Source organism: Eumetopias jubatus, unplaced genomic scaffold (genome assembly GCF_037043125.1).
Source record: "Eumetopias jubatus isolate StellerSeaLion01/CBP00866 unplaced genomic scaffold, mEumJub1_p1.0 scaffold_6, whole genome shotgun sequence".
In the NCBI taxonomy this organism is placed as follows: Eukaryota; Metazoa; Chordata; class Mammalia; order Carnivora; family Otariidae; genus Eumetopias; species Eumetopias jubatus.
In genome coordinates, this window is record NW_028274812.1 from 103969578 (window position 1) to 103985831 (window position 16254).

Below are 16254 nucleotides of genomic sequence, written 5' to 3' on the forward strand. Positions count from 1 at the left end.
TCTGCATGTGCGAGGGATGAATCATCTAATTAAATAATGTCAGCAAAGATAAGTCTTATCACCTCTGCAGTTGAAAATACAGATCTATGAAGGCAGGCTTTTAAAGTTATACTTGAGGATTTTTGATCTGTAGTTCTACAATTCAGGAGGGGGGTTACCTATGGCACCCTGTGCCTCACGGAGATGAGCGAAGAGTAATAATCCCAGAAAGATTTGCAATAGGAGCCCTCCTGAAATCTGGTATTACCGTTTAGTATCTACCATCAAAAGGAATCTGCTTTGAATTATTCTCCAGTCGTAGAATGATGCATGTTTATATCTAATTTCAGTCTCTCGCCTACTATTTTGTTCAGAAGTACATGTTTAAAAGAATAGCTACGTGAACAGGTAGTCTGTATCCCAGAACGTGCAAAGCAGGGAATAGGGAGACACGCCAGTGGCTTCTTTGAAAGGGGACAGTAGCTTGTCTTACTTAGCCAGTCACAGGCCAAGCTTTAGTAGGAGGCATGGCTCCCCTTGATAGAGTCCTCGCGTGCAACACAATTAGCTTCTTTCTTAAAAAGAAAGTCACACACATAACATCACTACTGAGTGTGACGGGAAAGCAGAGCAGGTTACATTTGGGAAAAATCTCCACTCTCTCTTCCACCTTGCAACCAAATTTCTCAAGTTCTATACACTCACTGTCTCCATGCTCTCATCTCCCGCTCACTGGACAACTGCCCCCAATGTGATTTCCTCCCCACTCACTCCAAGGAGAGTCCCCTTGCTGAGAACACATCATGTGTCCAAATCCAACAGTCTCAGCCCCCTTCGTATGGTCCTTTCAGCACCGCTGGACATAATTGACCACGTTCTGCTTCTTGAAACCTGACCTTCCCTGGGTCCAGACTCTCTTCTAGCCCTGTTTCTTCCTGCCTCTCTGGTCTCTCACTCCCGTCTTGGCCCAATCATCTTCTTTGACAGGACCTCTGGTTGTTGGAATTCTGTGGGCCTCAGTCCTAAGCTGTCACTCTACTCTCTCTGCTGGCTTCCTAATCAATCTTACTACTCCTGTGGTTGCAATTACCGTGCCTGCCCTGGCTTCTGCTCACCTCGGTAGCCCTCCAATATCCGTCCCCTGCTTCCTTTTGGCATTCCAGCCACTCCGGTCCGTTTGCAGCTCATTGAATGTGCCATGCATTTTTTTTTCTACCTCCGGGCCTTTGCACAAGATCTTCCTTCTGCCTGGAACCCTCATCCTCCTCTCCATCTGACCTCTCTTTTGTTTTCAGCTTATTCCAACTCACACTTCAGATTTCAACCCCATTAAATACTTCCTCCAGGATACTGTCCACAGATCCCCAGGACTAGGTCATGTCCCTCTCTTGATAGGCTTTATTAGACAGTTCACCATGGTGGTTAAAAGGGGCTCTGCAGTTACATTTCTCTGGTTCACATTCTGGCTACCTATTTGCTTTGGAGCAAAATATTTAACCATTCTGTGGCTCAGTTCATTTCATGTCATACTGTTCATTAGCTATCATACTAAACCCCGTGCACTGGAATTGCTGTGAGGGTTAAAAGATTTCATGCAGTCGATGCTCAGCTCGGTGCCTGGCGCATAGTAAGTGCTCAACCACGGATTAGTGTTCTGATTACTCTCCTTGGTCACACTTTCACGGTCATAGTGAAACAATGAATTGTGTCACTGATTCTTCAATGATGCTTATCTCTTCCATTAGACTCTAAGCTCCATGGAGACGGGGATCATTCTCTCGTTTTCTGTTGCTTCCTCTGCACGCAGCAGAGTGCCTGGCACTTAGCAGAGCTTAATAAACATGCAGTGAATGAATGGAGAAATGGATATATGAGTAAGGGAATAAATACAATCGCTCCATGATATACTTAGAATAATAAATACAATACAAGGAGGAAGGTTAAGGGCCTAGATTAAGAGCAGGTGTTTGGAGGAAGTAGAGACTATTTATAGCTGAACAGATCAAGGAACCTCCAGCCAGGAGGCTGCATTTTGCCTTGTCATTGAGGGATGGATAGAATTTGAATATGTGGTGATTTTCCTGAGTCCCAGGGGCAGAGAAAGACGGAGATTACCAAACCAAGTAAATGGCAGGATTATTTTGGTTTTGCCAAACACTGAAAAATAGTTTGACAATAATAACTGCCCCTCCCCACTGCCAGGATTAATTCTCAAAGATTAGTTTTTGCATTTTTATTTTTGCATGAACACTGGAAAACCCCTTACCCTATTTTCAATTATAAAAAATCAAACCCCTTCGGTGGTGAAAATCTGGTCCATCCTTATTACATATGCTTGCTCTGGAATATAAAATCCAGGTCATGGAAGGCCTTGAGTATCAACGAAAGCAATTGCTTCTATTCTAAAAGCAATGGGGAGCTGAAAAGGGAATAGCATGTTAGAAGGGCGCTTCTGGAAGATTAATCCTGCATCCATGTAGACCATGGGGCAGGAGGGAAAGAATGGAAGCCATGGCAAGGGCGCACGTGAGGGGTAGTGAAGGCCCGAACTGTGTCGTAAGTCAGAGATGGGTGGGATAAATTACAAAAGACAGTTATGGTTAGGCTCAGAAGTCTAAGTGAGGTTACCTTGCCTTTGAAACAAACGTGAGAGATTTTAGACACTTTTAATGGTAATGGGACTTCTGAGGCCAACTCCCATACTGAGTGCAGTCAATTCTCTACCTTTGCTGGTAACGCAGTTGAGACCCTGAAAGACAAAGGGACTTGCCCCAGATCACAGAACTGGTTAGTGGCAGAGTGAGGCTAGAACTCATAGTTCCAGTTGCCTAATCCAGTGTCCATATAGAGAAAGTCTTCCATTTTTTTTTTCTTCTTCCATTTATTCATGTTGCTATCCTACCAGGAAGGCTTTGTAACCCAAAGGGTACGCCTAGTGGAATAGACTGCTTAGCTTATAATTTTGCCACTACTGCGTGTGAGCTGTGTGGTCTTGGTGAGTTGCTCCTCCTTTTAACTTTCCATTTCTGCTGCTGAAAAGTGGAGAGAATTGAGTGGTACCACAGGATCATCGAGGTGGTTACATGACATAATTCTTGGAGAGAGCTTAGCATCATGCCTGGAACAGAGTGAGCACCTCATAAATTACAGGAATCTATACTTGTCATCATCATCTTTGATGACAATTACTATCCACAATCCTATCAGAAATGGCTTGCCTGACTGTGGGATATCATTATTATCTAGAATTTTAAGAATGCTCAGTTGGCCTCCTGAGTCCTGACTTTGAAGCTGACAGCCCTTGCTAGGTCTCAGTTTTCTCATCTGAAAAACTAAGGGGTGTGGGGGGGTGGGCAGTGCTGGAACTAGAGATGAATTCTAATTTGTTTTCCGATTCAGACAGTGCGTGTTTATGCTCTGTTTGGATACACCAATAATTCAGTTTTCATAAAGACATACTCAGAATAAGCACTCAATAAATGTTGAGCAGTAGACCAGAGGGTCATACTCACCCATTTTAAATAAAAAATAGGGGGGTGTCATTTATATTGAATTTTAATTAGTTTTCCAGGGCTGCCATAACAAAGTCCCACAGACTGGGTGGTATAAACAATAGAAATCTATTCTCTCACAGTCCTGGAGGTTAGAATTGGAGATCAACACATCAGCAGGAGATCAACACATCAACACACCCACCCTGCTGGGTCCCTGTTCTCATTCTCCTGCATCCAGAAAACATTCCCTTCCCCACAGTGGGGCTCCTGCTACATCTCTATTGACTTGTGAGTTTGTTGTCACTAAGAAAACATTCCCTTCCCCACAGTGGGGCTCCTGCTACATCTCTATTGACTTGTGAGTTTGTTGTCACTAAGAAGGCCAACAGAGAGAAGAGTGTTAATTTCATCAAGAACTGTCCCTAGGGAAGCTGCGGGAAGATGGAGACAGTGGACAGTATTGGCCATTGGCCTATATACCAAAAGGACCAGACATGGCCATTTGGGGCCATTATAATCCTTCAGAGGCCTCTCTCCTGGGCTGGTAGATTGTCATCTTCCTCTGGGATCTTCCCATCATCCTTCCTCTGTGTCTGTCCATGTCCTAGTCTCTTCTTCTTATAAGGCCACTGGTTGTACAGGATGAGGCCCCCCTGTAATGACCCCATTTTAACTTAATTACCTTTTTAAAGACCTATCTTCAAATAAGATCACATTCTGAGGTACTGAGGGTACCAATTTTGGAGGGACACAACTCGGCCCACAACAAATTACAATGATGACCAGGCCCTTTTATGTTTCGCGGGCATGATCTCCGACGTCTATAGCAATGTTACAACGTCTATACAATGTTACAACGATGCTGTCATCGTTGTCATTCCTATCAGCAGACAGAGGCTCGTTGGGGCGAAGTGTCTCACCATGGTTAGTGGTGGAGCTTGAATCAGAACACAAGCCCCTTTCTCTTCAAAGCTGATGCTCCTTCCGCTCCAGTCTACTACAGGAAGGAGGGAATCACCGGAGCCCTAATGCCACCACATTCTCTTTCCAAGTCACAGCAAAAATAGCTCTGCTTTCTTTGGGGCCAGTCATTGTTCAGGAGAACAATGCCCTTCTGGGGACCATGGCTGAGCCTATGTCACAGTGGTTGGGCAAGCTGCTCAAGGGAACTCCCATGAGGGGCACAGGGGACTGCTAAACCTCACCCTTTCAGCTCCTTTGTTCCCTCTGTTGATGCTGTTCTTCTCCTGAGGTTCTTTTTTCTTTCGCCATTACACATGAAAGCGTCGCTCATCCTTTAGAGTCTGGCCATGGACCCTGGTCACTCCCAAACTCACCCCACTTTCCCCCCATCCTCAGCTCCAGGCATGCTTGTCACCTGCACACTGTGGTTCACTTGGGAGACAGGCCCACTTGGGGGCAAATCTGGCTCTGTTCCTTACTAGCTGTGTGTCCTGGGTGAATTCCGCAACCTCTCTGGGCCTTCGTTTTCTCATCTATGAATTAGGATAAAAATACCTACGTCACAGGGTCATTGTGAGAGGCAGACTAAGTGAGTTAACCTATTTACTGCACTTAGCACTGTGCCTGGTATATAGTAGACATTCAATACATAGTGGTTTTTACATTGATGTTTTTCAGTATATGTTTGGTGCCTTCCCAATGAGACTGAGAGCTTCTTGGGGGCAAGGACCATGACTCATTTCAGTTTGTGATGGCAGAGCACAATTTTGGGGCTGCAGAAAACACTGTATTTGTCAGCGCCTAAGTGTGCAACATATTTGAGACATAAACAGCCTCTGCTATTGGATTTTATCAGAAACTATTGAGTAGTGGGTGCCTGGGTGGCTTAGTCTCTTAAGCATCTTGATTTTGGTTCAGGTCATGATCTCAGGGTCCTGAGATCAAGCCCCACTTTGGGCTCCGTGCTGAGTATGGAGCCTGCTTAAGATACTCTTTTTTTCTCCCTCTGCCCGTCCCCACTCCTGCGGGTGCCCGCTCTGTCTCTCTCTCTCAAAGCAAACAAACAAATATCACCTCGGGAGCCCACACTTCCATTAATCCATTCATTTATTCACCACTGACTGATTGCTTCCTAAATGCATCCCCTCAAGCTTCTGTTTCTACATGGTCTCTTTAGTAGAAAGAGCTATAGGCTGGTGATGGAAGGTACTAGAGTGCAGGGGAATGTGGAAGGAGCAATAGATTGCTGAAAATACAGGTCTGCAGACCCCAGACTTCCCTATGCATCAGAAACAGCTTGGGTGGATACAGAATTTTGGCTCCCATTCCCCAGAAGTTCTAATTTAATTGGTCTAGGGTGATTTTAAAACAACAAACAAGCAAATGGAAAAAGAAAAATAAGAAACTCCCCAGGTGATGGTTCTGGTGTGCAACCAGGGATAAGAACCCCTGGAGGAGATGATACACAAATACCCGAGGGGACTTTTTTCCCTAGGCAATGCTAAGGGGAGGGACTGCATGCCAGGCTAAAGTGGGGAGCAGAGCCCTGAGCTGGAGGCAGGAGGAGGCACCAGCTCAGAGACTGAGCAAGTGTGGGTTCACATTGTCACCTCGCCTTCCTCCTCCCCAAGAGGAGCCAGGAAAGTATCTAAGCTAAGAGTCCCCAGGGGAGAGGGGCTAAGGGTACCAGAGGGCATGAAAAGGCAGAGCTGTGTAGAGCTTAGGAAATAAATCATTTCCAGAAGGAATTCCACAATTGCCCTACTTAGATGGAAATCACAACTTGATGATAACATTGGGGCACCAGACCTCACAGACGTGGCCATTTTGTGAATATGCTTCTAACCTTGTAAAGGCATGCGAGCTCATTTGCTCCTCTTCACCGCCCAGCCGCTGCTCCCCCGCCCCTTGCCAATAAAGTCTGGGCAGGTCAGGCCTGATGAAGGGTTTCCAGGAGAGCAGTTGATTTGGAGCACTGATGGTACTTAAGATCCAGGAGAACAGTTCCCTGGTCTGTTTCAGGCCAGTTTCACAATGGCGATCCTGACGCAAAATCATTCTGCAAAAGAATGTCATTATAAGACTGCTTCAAGGAAGCCAGACCCCCACCCTGCAAATGCAGTGCTGCTGGGAATCCTGAGGACTTATTCCTGGCATATGATGTCAGGACGCTTGATTTCCTTCTCCCTGTCTTCTAACTTCACAGACAGGAAAATAGAACCAGAGAAGATCCGGAAGTTGCTCATCACCCCCGGGGTTTGTACTGAGCATGAGCTCATTATTTCCCAGCTTTTTCTAAGACACAGCTGGCTCATTCATGCTGGTGAGTTTTAGTAGAGAATATCCAGGATTTAAAATTTAAAAAGAGAAAGAAATTGAGAACGACATCAGATAATTTTCTTTCTTCTCTGCCTGTTTGTCTCTGTGTTTCTTGGCAGTTGTCTGCCATTTAATCTAGGAATGCAGGGTGAATATGAACTTCGAGGGGATTTACAATTAAAGGGACCCTACTGAAGATATATTGCCTTGAATCTGGTGTTCTACTCCCTGCTTTTAATTGGGTGAATTTGGATTTTTTTCTCACCATTAGCCAAGTTAAACAGCCTCCATTGGCTCCTCATGGATGAGAATATCTGTGAGCTGAGGGTTAATGAAAGATTGTTGATACAGGTAAAGGCAGTTTGTCTTCAGGTATCTCCCAAAATGTAGGAACCCCAAAAGCTGAACTGATCTCAGCTGGTATCACTGTTCTGATTGGCCAGGCCAATGGTATTGACAAAACAAACTGGTTGTCAAATATTTTTAATATTACCTTTCCATCAACATGGTGGCATTCTTCTTTCAAGTGGAGAACCCACCCTTACCCTTACTGTGGAAGTGATGACTGGGTCCCTGTTCTCATTCTCCTGCATCCAGAAAACATTCCCTTCCCCACAGTGGGGTTCCTGCTACATCTCTATTGGCTTGTGAGTTTGTTGTCACTAAGTAGGCCAACAGAGAGAAGAGTGTTAATTTCATCAAGAACTGTCCCTAGGGAAGCTGCGGGAAGATGGAGGCAGTGGGCAGTATTGGCCACTGGCCTATATACCAAAAGGACCAGACGTGGCCATTTGGGGACATTATAAGTCTTGCTAATTCTGACCCCAAAGCCACCACTGGGAAATGATGGAAAGGATAGAGTTAGCTCTAGTCCCTCTAACACCTGGGTCCCTTCCTGGCTGTCACAGGTCAAGGGAGGCTCATTAACTGTTCAGTTACTACATCTCATCCCCTAGATTAACTGCCTCTATCTGGAAGCAGCTAGTTGAGTGCACTAAGGTGGGGCCTGAAAAGGTTAAATTGCCTCCCAAGTACCCAATTCAACCCAAGAGCAGTTGTTAATCACCAGGCTCAGTCTGCTCAATATCCACAAAAGCCTGTTCCCTTTGAACAAAGAATTGGTTCCTACGATTGCCCTACAGCAGATGCATCTGGTTGGGATATCTATTCTCGTAACCCAAATTGCAAAGCATTTTCCAAAAGCCATTGAGTTGCAGAATTTTAAAAATGTATTTTGATTGCCAGATCTGCAAATTGGGTCAGTTTTCCAGGGCCTTATGCTTCCCTTTTTTCCACTGGGGGAGAGGAAAAGAAGGCAGCCAGCAGCTGGTGATTGGAACACAATTCTCCCTGGCATGTAAGTCTTGGCTGCCATCTGTGTGTTATCCTGGCCACGGTACCCTGGCATTCACTGCAACGCCTGGGCCGAGGCCTGCCCTTCCTGATGGCTGCCCTCTGGATTCCACTAACAACCAGAGTGAAACACTGCAGCTTGCACCCTTGTGGCTCTTCATGGTTTTTAATCATCTGAGCTTCAGGAAAGTCTGTGAGAAAATAAGAGGAGGTATAACTATCCCCGTTTCTCAGATGGGGAATATCGGGCTCGGCGAAAATACGTGACTTACCCAAGGATACACAGCTTACGGTGATCTTGGATCTTAATCTGTATCTTCTGCCTCTTGATCTACTACTCTTTTCACGAAAACTCATGGCCGTAAAAAAGTCAGTGAGGAAAGGCATCTGTACGAAGTGGTTTGTCTGGGTCCCCAGACCCGAGTGGGTTGGAATGATGCAATCTGATACTCGACTTTTTAAATGCAACAGTGATTAATCTAGTCATCAAAAAACTTCATCTTAATCACCTAGCATTATAAAGAGGAAGCTATCAAAAATCAGTGCATAAGATGGGACACCTTATATGAATATTCAATGTTATGCACTCTATTACTATAAAAGACTATAAAATACAACATATTTTTATGACTAAGTCCAGGATTTTTCATACTAATGAGTCATAGCCCATTAATATGCATCATACGGTCAATTTTGATGGGTTGTTACCAGAATTCGAAACAAAAATAGGGTAAGATAGGATGGGATCGAACTGAAAAAAATCAGAATGTGACATATATAGCAAAGGTAAATATTGCACTCTGAAACCTTTTGTTCATTTATTATGTGTACTGGATCACAATGTTTGAAGTATTTCTTGCTCAGTGGTCTTTCTCTTTTTCCTGCTCTGCCCCCTCCCTCTTTCTCTTTTCTCTTTTGTTCCCTCTCTCCTTCTCTAAGTATATAGGAAAGGTACCCAAACATCTGCTACCTTTGTCCTCCATACAGGGCCGTCGCCAACCCCCATCCTGCCCGACCTGATCATTTACTCAGCCCCGGGTCCGGAGCAGACACTGTTCTCTACAGTTGATACCTTCATGCTCCTTCCGTTCTCCTCTTTTTGTTGTGTGACCTTCGAAACGAGGTTTGCTAGTTCTCTCTATGTTTTATAAACAAATTCTATCTCTAAACTATCATATTTACATTTCAGGCAAAGCAACTCAGTCCTAAAGAAATGAAATCCCCAAGGAGAACCACATTGTGCTTCATGATTATTGTGATTTATTTTTCCCAAGCTACACTGAACTTGAATTTAGAGTCTATTGTTCATCCCTTGGTGAGTACACCCATGTCTGCTATATTTTTCCTTGTCAGATTTTTCTGATTTCCTGGAAATGTCACAGACAGAAATTGCTTAGAAAAAAATTTTTAGGGCCTTTGAGAAAATGTTGCAAATGTGGGGGAGGGGGTGAACATAAACGGATATCAGTGTGTCTACTGGGCTACCACTTAGCATACTCTGATATCAGTGATGGTCAAGGGAACATCCCCCAGCCTCCCTCCTTAACTAAATGGCCACCTTTAAGCCTGAAACTCCGCTCTGAAACTGACAACAATGACTATAAGGCAGATTGTGAGGACTGGGCAGGACGCATGTTCTCAAAGGATTCATTTAAACTTGAGAGTCAGGGAGCGCCTGGGTGTCTCAGTCTTTAAGCATCTGCCTTTGGCTCAGGTCGTGATCCCAGGGTCCTGGGATCGAGCCCTGCATCAGGCTCCCCGCTCAGCAGAGAGTCGGCTTCTTCCTCTCCCACTCTCCCTGCTTGTGTTCCCTCTCTCGCTGTCTCTCTGTCAAATAAATAAATAAATAAATAAATAAATAAATAAATAAATAAAAACTTGAGCGTCAGACTAGAACACATTTCAGAAGGGGTGTGTGTGTGTGTGTGTGTGTGTGTGTGTGTGTGTGTGTGTGTCACAATCACAGACTGATAGAGTCCATGGTGCCATAGATGTCATTTAAACTTTTTGCTGACAGATTATAAGATGGTTTTGTTTTGGCTTTGGGAAGTTCATAGGAGATTAACTTAACGAAAGAGGGTGATAAATACTCCCTTACTCCTTATAAGAATTATTACTTATTCCTTCCTGGGGCCGCCCCAGGCACCAGAGACAGGGCATGTTCTTTGTTATGAAATCTTGGGAAACTGATGGAATCCTGTGTCTCTGTTTCTTCACTTGTGGAATGATGATAATAGTACTGATTTCCTGATTGCTAGGAGAATTAGATCAGTTAATATTTGTGAGATGCTTTAGAATAGTGCCTGGCACACAAGTTTTTTGCTATTATTATTTCTTTGTCCCACTGTAATGGCATCTTAAGTGCTATTTTATTCTGTCACTATTGTTAGAGCTTCATTGGTAATTTTTGGCATTATAGAATGTCGCTTTTTGCTCTGCTTTAATTTCAATTCTTTGTCATCTGTTCCGAGGATCAATCCTGTTTTTTTGGTAAGATATTTATTTATTTGTTTGTTTGTTTATTAATTTAGAGCGTGAGCTGGGGGAGGGACAAAGGGAGAGGGAGAGAGAATCTCAAGCAGACACTGCACTCAGTCCCGACTCGGGGCTCAATCTCATGACCCTGAGATCATGACCTGAGCAGAGACCAAGAGTCCGACGCTAAATGGACTGAGCCACCAGGCGCCTCCAATCCTATTTTTATATTTGTGTTTGCCTGATCTTTGTTCGTTGTTTTTTGTTTAGCCTTTAATGTAGCACTTTGTGTTAATGGTTCTCTTGTAAACAACATGGGCTTGAAGTTTTTTTATTCTTTTAAACCAAACCTGAGAAAATCTGACTTTGATTAGGGGAGCATAAATGTATTCACATTTGATATTATATATAAGATGCTTGATCTTACTTTCAGGACTTTCTTTTATGACTTCATGCACTTCCTTCTTCTTTTCTGTTTTCGTATCTTTCATTTGACCTCGGTTTTCTTTGTCTTTTTCATTATTTCTCTCATGACTTGGGAGCTATATACTGTGTGTCTCTTTTCCCAAACTCCAGTGTGGGCTTCACCTTGTGTGACCATATGCGGCAGCTTGCTCAGATAAATAGGAGAGAAACACACTTCCTGTGAATCCACAGGGTCAGTGTAGAGCTCTAGTTACTCAGGTCTGTGGGGTGAAAGCCTGAGCATGAGATGATCTCAGCGGTGGGGTCAGCTGTACCTCTGTTCCAGACTTTCCTAGCACTCATGGTGGCAACTGTGCCTCCCCCTATGCCAGTGTGGTCCTCCCTGTGGTGGCCCTTACAAAGTCCCTCCATCTGCCTGGGGGCAGAGGCTGGTCCAGGAATAAGCCAGTGGCTTCCCAAAGCTGCTGGTGGAGTTCAGACTCCATCTTCCTGGAAACTCCCACCACCACCCCAAAGGGCCCCACTTTTCCTCTTAGATCTGCCTTTGGGATACAGTATCTTCATACAACCCAAAGGCAGAAGACCCCCTCATTAGAGAGATGAACTTGAACCTGCCTCATCAGCTTATCCTGCCCTAAGCTGCTGCTCAGTTCCCAAGGCTGACGTTCTACCGTTTTAAACGCAACACGTGGTAATGAGCTTTTAAAAACTTGTGGTAAACATGCACACAATTTACCATCTTAACCATTTTTAAGTATAGAGCTCAGTAGTCTTAAATAGATCCACATTACCATACAACCCATCTGCAGAACTTTCTCACCTTGCAAAACTGAAAATCACGGGCGCCCGGGTGGCTCAGTTGGTTTAGCGTCAGCCTTCGGCTCAGGTCATGATCCCAGGGTCCTGGGATCGAGCCCCGCATGGGGCTCCCTGCTCAGCGGGAAGCCTGCTTCTCCTTCTCCTCCCTGCTTGCGCCCTCTCTTCCTATCCCTGTCGCTATCTCTCTCTCACAAATAAATCAATAAAATCTTTAAAAAAATTCCTGAAAATCAATACCTATTGAACAACAACTTCTCATTCCTCCCTTCCCCCGACTCCTGGCAACCTCTATTCTACTTTCTCTCTATGACTTCAACTACTTTAAGTCTCTCATGTGAGTAGAATCATACAGTGTTTGCCCTTACGTGACTGACTTCACTTAGCATAATGTCCTACAAGTTTACCTATGTGGTAATAGGCATGAGAATTTCCTTCCTTTCTTAAGTCTGAATAATGATCCATTGTACGTATATCCCACATTTTGTTTATCCATTTTCCATTCATGGACACTTGGGTTGCTTTCTAGACTATTCTGAATAATGATGCGGCTCAGAGCATGCATGCACAAATGTGGGGTGACGGGCTTTAAAAGTGTGGTAATGTAGCTTCTCAAACTTCAATGTGTGCATTAACCCATCTGCGCACTGTATTAAGATGCAGATTTCAACTCAGGAAGTCTGGGGTGGGGCCTAGATGTGGCCTTTCTGACAGGTTGCCCTTGTTCCTGCTCCAATGATGGCACTTAGTGCAGCAAGGCTGTGGACCCTCAACCTCAGCATCATGGCTGAGTCTGAAGCCCGGCTCTGTTAGCTTTGGAAATTTCTTCATCAAGTTTCTTCATCTCCCTGAACCTGTCTCCTCTACATACTGTGAGAATAAATAGTATCTCCTTCACTGGTTTGTCGTGAGGGTTAGACGTTCTCATACATGAACGTACACACAGTGACTAGCACAGAGCAAGAACTTCATATTTGGGGAGTCACTTTCACTGTGCTAGTACAAACAAACCCGGGTTAGTACGCCTTTGTGAGGAGACATCCTGCCAAGAGCTTTGCTGAGACAATTATCTAACCGGAGGCAAAGAAGGTAAATCGGGAATTCCAAGAAAAGGAGTGAGTGACAGGGCCTTGGTGAGGAGGAGTGAGATCTGACAACCTCCGGGGGCCTTCCGTGACCACCTTGCTTGTCATCCTGTTCCGTGGGATTATGTTTTCTACCCATAAAATGCCACCTCTCGTTCCTGATGGATTGTCCATGCCCACTTCAGGTCCTCTCTCCCCCCACCCCCATACACAATTATTTGAAAGTCATTAGGTCCAAAAGGTGGAGCATTTCCTGGAATTGGTGACCTTGGGTCTTCGGGCTGAGGCTCGGCCATAAGGAAACCCTCTTTGGACGGAGGTGGCCATTGTCCTCAGCTACTCATCTGGGTACCTCTATGTGGACAAGTAGAGGGAGGCCCCCTGGAGGTTCTGTTTTCTTGTCTGAAGTACATACTTCATCTGGCAAGGTCTATGCTCCCCTGTGAGTTCTCCTCAGCACCCAACGTTTAAGAGAAAAGGCAAGTGCCAGAGTCACGAAGGTCCCTGAACTGAGGTCACATGAGGACTCAGGAGGGCAAGGATGGCCTCTGGTGAGCCCCACGCTGGCTGGACACACACCACTGCCAGAAACTGTCCAAGCCTCTGGTGTGCCTCAGAACATTACCTTCCATAATGTAAGACTCTGAGCCTGAGAGTGAGTGAATGACTTTTCCAACTACGAAGGAGAGGAGGTGCTGGGATGTGGGGCTGGGTAAGACTCTAGCATTTGCCTTGTTGAACTCCAGACCCCATGACCTGGCAGCCCCTCTCTTTGTACCTTCTCAAATCTGGCAGGGCCAAGAGTATTCACCATCATCACCACCACCACTAAGGAACTCATCAGAGACTTGATCACTTTCAGTGTTTTTCCTCCATTTTCCGCCAAGGTTGCAGGGCTTAAAATAAACAAATAGGTTATTCTCACAAGAAGATGTGCATCCTTACTGGACAACAGGGGCAGTAGGTGATAGAGCTGCAGGAGTGCACTTTGCAGAGATGTCCGCTGACACTGACAGATAATCACCATCAGGATGGAGAAAATAGCTAAAAAGTAGCGTTTCTCGAAAGATGGCCTCATGTTCAAAAGGCGGTGAAGAGTGGATGGAGAAGCCTTCCTGGTGGCTCCCCCACTCCCTGCCCCCCGCCCCCAGGGAGGATGGACTCAGGAATGCAGCGGAAGACCCTTTCCTTCTGCCTAGGCACAGAGCCAAAGCAGGCTCCAGGGGAAGCTGGACAGGAACCAGCCCTATGCATTGCATTGACTTTGCTCCTTCTTGGTTCCTGTGTATTTAAGTGTGGCTAAAATAAGCCCACTGCAAACAAAATAGCAACTGGGCTTCTAAAATTCCAATCATCATACATCATTCCTCTCTTTGTTGCTTCAGGAACATTTATGAACTGTCAGGTACACGGCCCCTCTACAGATCCTTATGGATGTAAAAACTGTCATCGAAAGGAAGGAGGGGGTAGGAGGAGGCAACAGAGAAAGAGAAAGGGTGCTGGATAGGAGACACTGGGGTGCTGAGACAGACCCAGTTTCCTGGGGTATCTCCTGATGAGATCACTCCTTGCCTGTATGGATAAGTGCAGACTCTGGAGCCAGGCTAATGGAGTCTGAGTCCTGGTTCTGCCCTTAAAGGCTGTGTGAGCTTAGACAAGTCATTTAACTTCTCTGCAACTGTGCTTTCTCATCAGTGAAATGTGGATAATAATAGTGTCTATGTCTTAGACAGTCATGAGGATTAAATACCTAAGCACACATCAAGTACTTACCAGTGCCTGGCACAGAGGTATTGGATATCTCTCAAGAATTATTATTTTGGGGGCGCCTGGTTGGCTCAGTCGGTTAAGTGTCTGCCTTCGGCTCAGGTCATGATCCCAGGGTCCTGGGATCGAGTCTGCTTCTCCCTCTCCCTTTGCCACTACCCCCTGGTTGTGCACTCTCTCTCTCAAATAAATAAATAAATAAAATCCTTAAAAAGAGAATTATTATTTTTATTAACGTTATGATGAGAGATAACTAGAAACTAATGGTAGACATCACAGATGGTAGAACGAGCTCAGCCTCAGGTGGTGTTCATAAGTATTTTTGGAGTTCGTGGTAAGGGACACACCCCAAAGGGTAGGGGATATCTGGCTCTTCTATTGAATCTTGAAGGGAATTTGCATTGAGAAGCACATCCTAGCAGGGATGAGCTAGGAAGCCCAGGTCAGGTCAAGGTCTGGTTACCAGCTGCAGAATTGGCAGTGAACTTAATACAAAGCCGGTCAAAGTCAGTTCTTAAACAAAGAGCTTCACAGAGACAAAGTAAATGGCAGTGTGTGGACGAAGGGGTCCATGTGGATGGTGCCCCTAGAACAGTGTGATGCTTGGTCCCAGAATAGCACTTACTATGTCACCAGAATATTCTCAGTGCTTTACATTTGTTAATCATTTGATCTTTCTGACAACCTGATGAGGTAGACTATTTTTATCCCTACATTATAGATGAGTGCTGAAGCACAGAGAAGTTAAATAACTCGCCCCAGGCCACACAGCCATTTTTTAGCAGAGCTAGGATTTGAACTCAATGTCTGCAGAATCCTTGCTCTTAACTATTTTCCTATATGATACAATTCAACTTTATTAGAGACTAACTGTGTCACGTGGCAGTTCCTTTAATTCTCATAAGCGTTCTGTGGGGCCACTAATATTATTCTATTTTACCGAAAAGAGAACTGAGGCTCAGAGAGAAGTTCCTGAAGGTCGCATAGCTAGTACCCAGCCTTGTACCCAGGCAGTCTGACTCTAGAACTAGCTCTCACAGCCCCTGCCACAGGAAGCAGCCGTAGAACCATCCAGGAGGAAAAGGACCAAAGGAGGAGAAAATGATTTCTAAGCATGCACAATCTAAACAGCCCTAATGCAGCAGAAAGATTGGGGCAGGAACAGGCTGAGTGCTTGTCTAAGAGGTCACTGGAATGACTCAGTCTGAGGCAGAGAGGACAAGTTAAGAACACCATAATTATTTGGATTTCTTGACCTGGCTCAAACTGCAGGAACTTGCAGAGACTCAGATATGGTGATCTGGGGTTCGGCTCCTGGGTCTAGAGAGTGGTCTCTAAAACGGGAATGCCAGCGCACATTATAGAGTAACTGCCATCCACAGGGCACAATGATACTCACTGGGACCCGAAGCCCTCAGCTCAGCTCTGACATTTCGGGGCATGTGAGCAGAAAGCCGTGGAGAAAAGGCATCTCTAACGCTAACTGACAGTTTCCTAAAACATTCTTTCAGATTCTCCGTGAACATGAACCAGCAGGGAAGGAGCTACTAAGACAAAAAAGAGCAGGTATGTAATCT

The 16254-nt window shown here is 45.1% G+C and overlaps 1 protein-coding gene across 3 annotated transcripts in view; it reads left to right on the forward strand.

The window, feature by feature from the left end:
- Window positions 1–8181: 8181 nt before the first annotated feature.
- The window catches only part of ADGRF5 (adhesion G protein-coupled receptor F5), a 52022-nt gene continuing 43949 nt past the window's right edge, over window positions 8182–16254 (forward strand). For 2 of the 3 annotated variants that reach the window (XM_088024356.1, XM_028097721.2), the window contains exons 1-2: window positions 9322–9423; window positions 16189–16243. In XM_088024356.1, coding sequence (XP_087880482.1) covers window positions 9322–9423; window positions 16189–16243 — 157 coding nt within the window. Of the gene's footprint in view, window positions 8320–9303; window positions 9424–16188; window positions 16244–16254 lie in introns of those variants that run through there. The other variant, XM_088024357.1, reaches the window with a different exon arrangement.